At 38.2% G+C, this 11,309-nt stretch overlaps 1 protein-coding gene across 1 annotated transcript; it reads left to right on the top strand.

The window, feature by feature from the left end:
• Positions 1 to 8,919: 8,919 nt before the first annotated feature.
• LOC123919754 (probable N-acetyltransferase HLS1) lies at positions 8,920 to 11,021 on the top strand. Its single transcript, XM_045971747.1, has 2 exons — positions 8,920 to 9,497; positions 9,796 to 11,021. Exons 1-2 carry the CDS (start codon positions 9,306 to 9,308, stop codon positions 10,849 to 10,851), a joined length of 1,248 nt encoding a protein of 415 aa, XP_045827703.1. The 5' UTR covers positions 8,920 to 9,305; the 3' UTR covers positions 10,852 to 11,021.
• The last annotated feature ends 288 nt before the right edge of the window (positions 11,022 to 11,309 follow it).

The raw sequence follows: 11,309 nt of genomic DNA, 5'->3' as shown, positions 1-11,309 counted from the left end.
ATATTTTAAAAATAATTACAATACATATAATATAATATTTATTAGTTAAATTTCTGTTTTGAATTACTAACTTTTTTGTTTTGACTAATAGATGTTTGTGATTTTTTTCATTCATTACTTTTTGACTAATTGAAATTCAAAGTAGTGAAAATTTTCTTTTTTAATTTTTTTTGACTAATAAATGTTTGTAATTTTTTTTTATTCTTTACTTTTGACTATTTGATTTTAAAAAAATGATTTAAATAAGCACCGGTATAATACTTATGTGTATAATTTTTTTTATAGGTTTACAAATAATATTTAACTATTTATTAATTTTTTATATTAAATATTATTTGTGGACCTATTAAAATTATCCACATCAGCGGTGCATCAATACATATTCAAATAAGATATGTATTGAAATGTTCATCTTAAAAAATGTAGTTATTCATTTAAATATTTTATTAACAAACTCACCATAACATAAGACACATTTTTTTGAAAGGTTGGCACCAAGCTCACGTTCAGAATTTGCCTATGTAGTTAACGTTTCACCATAACATAAGACACATTTTGTTAATAAAATATTTAAATGAATAACTACATTTTCAAATGAATAACCTTTCACCATAACATAAGACACATTTTTTTTAGCAACAAAAATATTTTATTAACAAACTCACCATAACATAACTCTTTTTTTTTTTGATATAAATTAGACATAGGCAATATTTATTACATAGGCAATATTTTTATTCCACGTGCCTATGACATAAAATGTGTCAGCCAAAAATTCACCTCAAAGACCTTTTTAAAAGTTTCAGAATTTGCCTATGTAGTTAACGTTTGAAAATGTCTTATGTTGAGGGCGTGGGAAGAGGACATGTTGAGGGAGTGTCAGTTTTTACTTGCTAACATCTCTTTACAGGCACAACACTCAGATAGGTGGCAGTGGCAGCCAGATCCTGACACATGTTATACTGTTCGAGGAGTTTATCAGCTTTTGACCACTCGTGATTCGGTTCCTATGGATGAAGCAACTCATCTTATTTGGCATCCTCAGATTCCGTTAAAGGTATCCATCTTTGCGTGGCGTCTACTTCGGGACAGGCTACCTACAAAGACAAACCTGGTTATTCGAGGCATCATATCTTCTTCAGCACAGGTGTGCGTAGCTGGTTGTGGGGAGGCAGAGTCGGCTCATCATTTATTCATCTCTTGTAGTTTCTTTGGTTCTCTTTGGGCTTTGGTAGGCACGTGGATTGACATTTCTGTGACGGACTCCAGTACTATCCGGGAACACTTTGTTCATTTCACATCATCATTGGGTGGTTCTCGGGCTCGCCGGTCTTTTTTGCAACTTATTTGGCTTGTCAGTGTATGGGTCATATGGACGGAAAGAAATCATAGATTGTTCAGAGGCTCAACTAGCACTTCTATTCAGTTATTGGACAAGATCAAGTTATTTTCGTTTAGGTGGTTGAAGTCAAAGAATGTTTTTTTTGAACAAGCCAAAATGAAATATATATATATATACTAACGCAAATAGTCTACACAGCACAAGACGTGCCACGAGACTAAGAAATGCTACAATAGAGTCAAAACACAAGAACCAAAAGAAACTAAACAAGGCCCAAACAAGTCATAGGACTAGACCACCAACTATGGCAGTTCAAAGCTAGCGTACTACTCGTCGCTTTCAACTACCTATAAGAAAAAATCTTGATCTTGTCCAACATATGATGCACCGAACATGTTGAGCCTCTGAACAATCTGTGGTTTCTTTCGGTCCACACAACCCACACACAAGCTGTAACATCCCAAACTGCTTTCAGGTTGACCGACTGACCCCACAAACCAACACGAGTCTTTTCAGCGTGCTTTGTCCTCACTCGCACGCTTTCCGGGAAAACTTCCCAGAAGGTCACCCATCCAAAGACTACTCCAAGTCAAGCACGCTTAACTGTGGAGTTCTTATCGAATGAGCTACCGAAAAGAAGATGCATCTTGTTGGTATAGGTAGTACCCATCAATCCTTATAAACCTTCCTTCCACCATGCAGTCTCAAACCCGCACAGCCTAAGGATCCCTCTCATTCCGATGTGATTCGTTTTTTGCCTAGAAGCTGCCAGGAGCCGCTAATTGTCATGTCTCATGCACCGACAACCACTCCCCGCCCTCGTCAGACCCGGGCGTTACACAAGCAAGCCATATGAGCTGCATAAAAGAACGTCGTGCTCGAAGACCACCTGCTGAAGCTGTAAACTGAACAAAATGATCTGCAAGAGTCTGAGCAGTCACCAAAGAAGAGCCAATCCATGAGCTGATAAGAGACCATAGAGCACCAAAAGTACTGCACGAAAGGAATAAGTGCTGAACCGTCTCAGCCTCACCACAACCAGAAACACAATGATGGGCCGCTACAGGTAAAATCCCTCGAGTAACCAGGTTTGCTTTGGTAGGTAACCTGTCCCGCAAAAGTCGCCAGGCACAGATGGAAACCTTCAAAGGAACCTGACGATGCCAAATAAGACCCGACGCATCATCCAAAGTAACTGCATCCTGTGACGTCAAAAGCTGATATGCACCACGAACCGTGTAATCGTCGTCCATGTCAGACTGCCACAACCATCTATCTGAGACATGATCCTGCAAAGAAAGAGTAAGTAGTAAAGACTGACACTCCCCCAACATCTCCTCCTCCCACGCCCTCAACTGACGCCTCCACACCCACGCCTCCCCTCCAGCCCCCCAACCTTGCATAAACATCTCAGCCACTGAAGCCGATTTGTTTTGTGCCAGGTCAAACAGCCGGCCAAACCGCTCCTGCAACGAGGTCCCATCCACCCAGGGATCCGTCCAGAAAAAAGTGTCGGACCCATCCCCCACACGTCTCGAAACATGCTCCCTGAACCACCCTCCCCCTATCTCACCTCCACCATCCCTAATACGCGCCAACTCCCTCCACCACGTAGACACATGTGCTCCACCCTCACACAACCTGCCCCTCTCAACCCCATAACGTCCTGCCAAAACTCGAAACCACATACCCTCCCTATCCACTAACATCCTCCAACACCACTTCCCTAACAGGGCCAAGTTAAACTCCCTCAACTACCTAACCCCCAAACCCCCGTACTCCTTACGCAAACATACAGTTTTCCAGTTAATCCAAGATATTTTCCTAAAATCCTCACTACCACCCCAAAAAAAATTAATCAAAATAGATTCAATAGAAGAGATAGTACCTGAGGGAGCTTTAAAGAAGGAAAGAGCATAGACAGGCAGAGAGGTCAACACGGATTTAAGCAGAACTAGACGACCACCAAAAGAAAGAAAGCGACTCCTCCAACCCGATAAACGATTCTTTAAACGATTTAAAACCGGTTCCCAAAAACTTAAGCGCCTCGGATCACCCCCAATAGGAAGGCCCAAATAAAGGAAAGGGATCTTTCCCACTTTACAACACAAAGCCGACGCCGCCTCACCTAACCAAGAATCATGGATATTAACCCCAACCAGCATGCTCTTGTGAAAATTAACCCGCAGACCAGACATAGACTCAAACAACACAAAGACAGCACGCAGCGCACGGACATTCGCCCAACTCTTAGTCCCTAAAAGTAATGTATCATCGGCAAACTGAAGGTGCGACACTGATACCGGGGCAAGCTCACCAACTTTGTAACCCGTGAACAGGTTGTGCTCCACCATCGCTTCCATCAACACATGTAAACCCTCCGTAGCCAACAAGAAGAGAAAGGGAGATAACGGATCCCCCTGTCTTAGGCCCCTCTCAAGAGGGAACTCATCAGTCGGACTACCGTTGACTAATACAGATGTTGTAACCGTACACACACATTCTTTAATCCACTTCCTCCAAAGAGTTGGGAAACTCATTCGCCCCATAACAGCATCCAAATAACCCCAGTCAACAGAATCATAAGCCTTTTCTAAGTCAACTTTAAAGAGAAGCAACTCTTTCTTAGACTTGCGAGCCTCATCCACCACCTCGTTCGCAATAAGGATGCCGTCGAGAATCTGCCGACCCTTCACGAACGCCGTCTGGGATGCAGAGATTACGCTCCCCAAAACAAGACGCAAACGGTTCGCTAACACCTTAGCCAAAATTTTATAAAGGCTGCCCACAAGCGATATAGGTCGGAAGTCATTCAACCTTTGGGGACTTTCAACTTTTGGGATCAAAGCTATGAAAGTGGCATTCAAACCCTTAGTCAACCTACCATTACGGTGAAACTCCGAGATAAAGCGCATAATGTCAACATGCATCTCAGGCCAAAAGTCCTTAATGAAACCAAAATTGATACCGTCAGGACCCGGACTTTTAAAACTGTCACAGTCCCAAACAGCTGCCCTTACCTCTTCTAAAGAGAAAGGCTTGATCAAACTGCTCGCCTCCGTTGCCTGTAATCGTTTAAAAGAAAGATTCTCAACCCCAGGCCGTTCCACATTAACAGCCTTGAAGTGAGACGCAAAGTGTGATACGACTGCATGCCTAATAGAAGCCACACCCTCCACCGCGGTACCATCCACCTGCAAAGACGAGATAGCGTTGACCCTCCGTCTACTCGCGAGGATCGAGTGAAAATATTTAGTATTAGCATCCCCTTCATTGAGCCACCGAGATCGAGACTGTTGCCAACAGATACTGGCATTCAACCGAGAAAGAGAATGAAAATCCGACGAAACCCCATGAAACTCCGCTAACTCAGACTCAGATAAAGCCTCTTCACCCCCCTTCTCATCGAGCATAGCCAACCGGTCCTTTAGAGACTCAATCCGACTAGGCAAATTCTGGGTGTGAGTCGTATGCCAATCTTTCAAAGCCGTCTTAATCCATTTAAATTTTTCTTTAAGCACAAAACCTCCCCATCCATCAATCTGAAAAGAATTCCACTTTTCGCGCACAAATATATTATACCCAGGGACATCTTTCCAACATTTCAGCATCCTTAAGGGACGGGGTCCCCAGTCCTCCTCATCAGTAGCCAGAACCAAGGGACAATGATCAGATAGCCCTCTCATACGGGCTACCTGTGTACAATTAGGCCAAGTCAAACACCACTCGCTAGAAAGCAAGAATCTATCCAAACGACTCATAGAACGTCCACCCCCTTTAAACCAAGTGTACTTTCGTCCACACAGCGGTAAATCAATCAAAGTGTTATCATCAATAAAGCGATTAAAAGGAATATGGTCCGAGGAGCGATACCCGTCTCTAACCGAAAGACGTTCGTCTACACTCCTAACAACATTAAAGTCCCCGCAAACACACACCCTTGACCTCCGCAACGCCTGGATTTTCACTGAAAGTGAGTCCCACAAAGCCTTCTTCGCCCAAGAATCACAAGGCGCGTAAACATTAGCCAAATAAAACTCTTCCCCAGACCTAACGAAACGACCATGGCACCACAACACATATTCAGAACTCTCAGAAGACCACACCTCCACCTCAGCTGAATCCGATAAAGTTAACAATCCCCCAGACGCACCTACCGATGGACGATAGGAGAACGCGTAAGAAGAGTTTCCCCACAGCGTCGAACAAATGAAATCATCACAAGATTGCAGCTTAGTTTCCTGGAGGCACAACAAGAGAGGATTTTGATGCCCCACCATCTTACGAACTTCCTGCCTCTTCGCTAAACCCCCCAAGCCCCTAATATTCCAAGAAACGATCTTCATCGACCACTACTCACTCCCTGAGTCTTCCCCGACGTCGTTTGCTTTGTTTTACCCTTCCTAGAGAGCGCACTAAACATATTCACATCGTCGCTTTTGAGGTGCACACCCATTGCTTCCCCTACCGCTCTGACATCGTCCGCAGCCACCTGCTCACTACCCCGCATAACCAACCAGTGCTGCCAATCGTTAGTGCCAGAAGTCGTCGATGAAGACATGGTAGAAGAAACTTGACGAGTCACACCGGTCACCCTAGGTGCCATGGCCCCGACTCTACGGCTTCTCTCATTCTTTTTCATAACTTTTAACACCTCGGCACGATCCTTACTAGGCATTCTGGCTATTTTCTTAACGCTAGAAACCGTGTGCCGAAAAACACCTCCTTTTCTCCTATTAGGGTCCTCCTGACCACTCTTCTTCAGACATCTGCCATTACGATCTCCTCTAAGGGAACGTTTCCTAGCAGAGAAAATCACACCTGCATCCCCCTAATTAAGATCGTGCAACCATTCCAGACTCCAAGGCCCCGATAACATAGAACGATTCGCACCTGGTGGGCATGATTTTGCACGGTCACCCCTTTTTAGGGTCGGGGATGACCCTACACACCCTTCATCACCGGTACAGCGCCCCCGATCATTAGTTGGCGAGCAAATAGAAGCACTACCTTGTCCTCCCGTCGAAAGAGGAGAACCTCCTACCTCGGAACCGAAACCGGTGCTCCGAACAAAATGCTTCACCCCTGAAGCAGAAGCATGCGCACCAGCCTCTCCATCATCCTCATTCCCACCCTCCACGCCACCACGCGTATGAAAAGTCCACACCAAAAACTTATGTAATCTCTTTAGGACCAAACTTATCTACAGTTTCATATACACAGTTCTTACTGTGCTAGATACATGGGGGGAGTTATTTTTATTTAAAAACAATTTTCTTTTTCCTTTTTTAATTAAAAAAATATAAATAACTATATTTTTGTTAGAGGAACAAAAAAAACTGCATCTAAAGAAATGCATATAAGTTTTGTACATCTCTTTATATGGCTAATAGTATAGATATAGATAGTATAGATATTATTAAAATATAAGTGAAACTATTATTATTTTTTTGTAAAAATTGTTAATAATTAAACCAATAAATTTGTTTTAGTATGTTTCAATAAAAAAAATGTTTTAGTAAAACTATTGTCCAATGTATATTTTTAAATAAATTATAATTATGTTCTAATTATTCAATTTTTTTATAGAATAATTTATTTGATATTATCATATTGATAGAAAAGTAGATGTTAAAATCTTATATGTAGCAACAACAACAAAAAAGATGTAAAATCTTATAATTACATTTACTAATATATATATAGATTGTTATGTTTTGTTTCTATCTATAAATGTTTTTGAAACATATCTATAATCTATTTTATTCTTATTTTTAAACATTTTTTTTTGTCAAAAAAAAACATATCATTTTTTATTGTATTTATCTTATATTCTTTCTATATTTTTTGTATTTATCTTATATTCTCTCAATATTTTTTTAAATATTTTTTTATTGAAATTACAATGAAGGATACAAAACTTGAAATATGGTTAATCCTACTAAGGATAAATTAGTAAATTTGTTTTTAATTAATTTTATTATATTAGTAGTAGATTAAATAATATATTTTTTTAAATAATAAAATATTAATAAAAATGTTTATTTACTCGGTAAACACGAAATAAAGTCATGGTCAAACTGAAAATAAATTATTATTTTAAATTTTTTTAATTAATTTATCTCTCTTTAATATAGACTAAATACATAATTTTGTAAAATACTAGATTTTTGTGTATTTTATTTTAAAGAGTCTTGATAACGAGTGCTCTCAGAGCACTCTTTAAACCTTCTATTAAAAAGTAAAGTATATCAATTTTTAATTTTTTGACTTCACACATTTCAATAAAAAATTTACAAAATTTTACTCCTCTGGATTCATTTAGAATTTAATTTATCTTATCTATATTATGGACCACATACATTATATTCTCAACGAATGTAAAAAACAATTTTTTTTTTTTTATATTTACTACTAGAGGGAGTAAATACTCCATCCGACCATAAATGTAAGCAAAATTGCATTTTTCAGATTCATTGAACAACTGATGTATTTGATCTGTATTATAGTCCAGATACATCAGTTATCTAATTAATGAATATGAAAAGTGCAATTGTGCTTATAATTGTGGTAGGAGAGAGTACTTAAAAAGTGTCTTAAAAACATATTCCCTCCGGTCCTTATTATAATAAAAAATTTGTATTTTAGATTCATTGAATGTTTGATGTATCTAGATCATATTATGAACTAGATACATCAATTTCTATGAATCTAAAAGCACACTTTTTCTTAATATTCGGGTTACTGAGCTGTCTAATCATATTTGGAAGTCAGTTTTAATATCAGATGATTTCAACCTCATGTCAATCACGGTTATGAATATCAAACTTATGAATTTTTCCTACTTAGTCCAACGTCAATCACTGAACTAAATTTTTTTCTTAAAAAGACTTTTGCTTAAATAAGATGATAAATGAGGCGTTTGATTGATGTGATGATTATCCCATTCCCACATGAAAGTATGCGTGTGCATGCCATCGCACATGATTATAGTGGATGCACTATACACTAGTGACCATATTAGGCATAGACTAGTGTGTTAAAAGCTAATGATTATGATCAACTCATGGAAGATGGCAGGCCTTTACCAGTAATCATTAAATTAAATTGCATTAAACATCTTCACACAACCGCGCAGCCATATAGCCGCCATTTCCTCTTTCCTTTACTTTATTGTTTTTAATTTTCATAATTATTATTGCTCTTTCATGTTTTATATTTCCATCATCATCATTATTAGATCAACAAAAAAAATAAAAAACTTTAGAAGCGGTATAGTGAGGGAAAGCAAAAAAGTGAATGAACCAAATAAAGGAAAGGAGAACAGATAAAGACATATTCTATCAAACGATTTATAATTAAAATACGGGAATTTAAATTAAATACCGGAAGTGCTATGGATTCTTCTCATCTTCTGCATAAAGACTAGAGAGAGAAAGAGAAACTTTTTTTTTTTTTTTTTTTTATAAAAAAACAAAATTAAAAAACGGCAAAAGATGAAAAAGCTGAAAAGATCAGGGTATTTAAAGCTTCTTGTCACAAGAGGATTTTGATGTATACCTCACACAATCTATGAAATGCAATGATGAACTCACTCACTCAACTCTCTATAAAACTTTTCCATTATCTTTTCTTTTTTCTTTAAATTTTGTTTTTTAATTCATATTTTTTCCTTATAAATCGGTTGATACATTTGATCACATTCAAAACTCTCCTTTTAGTCGAAGCCTCTTTCTACTTTTCTAATTCCATTAAGTATAATTTATAAATCTAGGTTTCTTTCTCAATATTGCAAAATCTCGAAAAGCTGCGTTTTCTTTTTCCTCACTTTGATATTAATTTTTGGCTTTGCTCATTGGTCCCCTCTCTATATAAACCCAACCCCTCCCTCATTTCTCTCACTTCTTCCCTTTTCAGTTTCCCCTTCTTATAGAGAGAGAGTGAGTTTGTTAGAGAAAAAAACATGGCTGTAGAAGATTTGAGTAGTGCTATTGTTGTTAATGTGAGAGAGTTTGATCCAAATAAAGATAAAGAAAGTGTTGAAGCTGTTGAAAAAATATGTGAAGTTGGTCCCAGCGGAAAACTTTCTCTCTTCACCGACCTTCACGGTGACCCTATTTGCAGGGTCCGCAACTCACCAACTTTCCTCATGCTGGTATGTTACACTAAAAACATCTTACTCAGATCAACAAAAATTATTGTATCTGATTCAAATACTCGACGAGATACATTAACTTTCAAATACTCGACGAGATACATTAACTTTTGTCAATCATAATGTACAATTCTAATATTCATAGTTTGATCTTAGTCGGGTCAATAAAAGTTAATGTATCTGACTCAAATACCCGACCAGATACATCAACTTTTGTCGACCTCACTTGCCGGTACTAATAGTACTTGTCAATCATAATGTACAAATATTCATAGTTTGATCTTTATTTATTTTTCAGGTAGCAGAGATAGGCAATGAGATAGTTGGAATGATAAGAGGCTGCATCAAAACCGTTACATGCGGCAAAAAAGTATCAAGACCAACAAAAAACATAACCGAACCAAATTCCAATAATGTCCCTGTCTTCACAAAACTAGCCTACATACTAGGTCTACGAGTTTCACCAAATCACAGAAGAATGAGAATTGGCTTAAAACTTGTTCAAAAAATGGAACAATGGTTCAGAGAAAATGGTGCTGAGTATTCATACATGGCAACTGAAAACGACAACGTTGCATCCGTTAATCTTTTCACCGACAAATGCGGTTACTCAAAATTCCGTACACCGTCAATCCTAGTTAACCCTGTTTTCGCTCACTCTGTCAAAACGTCGTCGTCTAAAGTAACCATCATTAAACTAAACCCAAACGACGCCGAATTGATTTACCGTAACAAATTCTCCACCACTGAGTTTTTTCCTCGTGACATTGATTCCGTTTTGAAAAACAAACTCACTCTCGGAACTTTTCTCGCTGTTCCAAAAAATGGGCCTGGATTTCGGCCCAATAACTGGAAATGGACTGGCCCAGTATCTTTTTTATTGGACCCACCGAGTTCTTGGGCTTTAATTAGTGTTTGGAACTGTAAAGATTTGTTCACTCTTGAAGTTAAAGGCGCGTCGCGCGTGAGACGGTTATTGGCGAAAACAACGCGCGTGATAGATAAAACTTTTCCTTGGTTACGGTTACCGTCGATTCCGAATTTTTTTGAACCGTTTGGATTTCATTTAATGTATGGAATTGGAGGGGAAGGACCGGAGGTGTTGAAAATGGTGAAAGCTTTGTGTGGTTTTGCTCATAATCTTGCTATGGAAAATGGTTGTAGTGCTGTTGCTACTGAGGTTTCGAGCTGTGATCCTCTACGGTTCGCTATTCCTCATTGGAAAGCTTTGTCTTGTGAAGAGGATTTGTGGTGTATTAAGAGATTAGGTGAAGATTATAGTGATGGTTCTGTTGGTGATTGGACTAAATCTAAACCTGGATTCTCCATTTTTGTTGATCCTAGAGAGTTTTAAGTAACTCAGTTAAAAATTAGAAGGAAAAAATTAGAGTTTATTTTTATTAATTTTAGTTTTTATTTATATTATATAGTTGTAAGGAGGGAAATGTCATGTCATATCAGTTACAAGATATGAATTTTGATTGTAAAGGAACAATGAATAGAATATCCATCTTTTTTATTTTATTTTAGTTGCTTTTCTTTATTTTTGATTAATTGTTTAGATGGTGTCGTCACTGGTTCGCCTCCCCCACAACTGTCATGGGAAGGGGAGTAGAACATGTCCGAACTAACTTTTGAATTAGATTAGGCGTTCAGTAAACTGAATGTTGTTGAGAAACAAAAATGAACTAGTCCACTTAATGGTAAGAGTCTTGGTCGTTTTAAGTATGTGGTCGGAGTTTGATTTTTGGTTATATAGGGGAAAAATGTTTAAATGGTAAAATTGAATTTTGTTTTTGGATCCGGTTGTGA

The sequence above is a fragment of the Trifolium pratense genome, linkage group LG4 (assembly GCF_020283565.1).
Source record: "Trifolium pratense cultivar HEN17-A07 linkage group LG4, ARS_RC_1.1, whole genome shotgun sequence".
Taxonomy (NCBI): Eukaryota; Viridiplantae; Streptophyta; class Magnoliopsida; order Fabales; family Fabaceae; genus Trifolium; species Trifolium pratense.
This window is presented reverse-complemented; position numbering and strand designations above follow the sequence as displayed.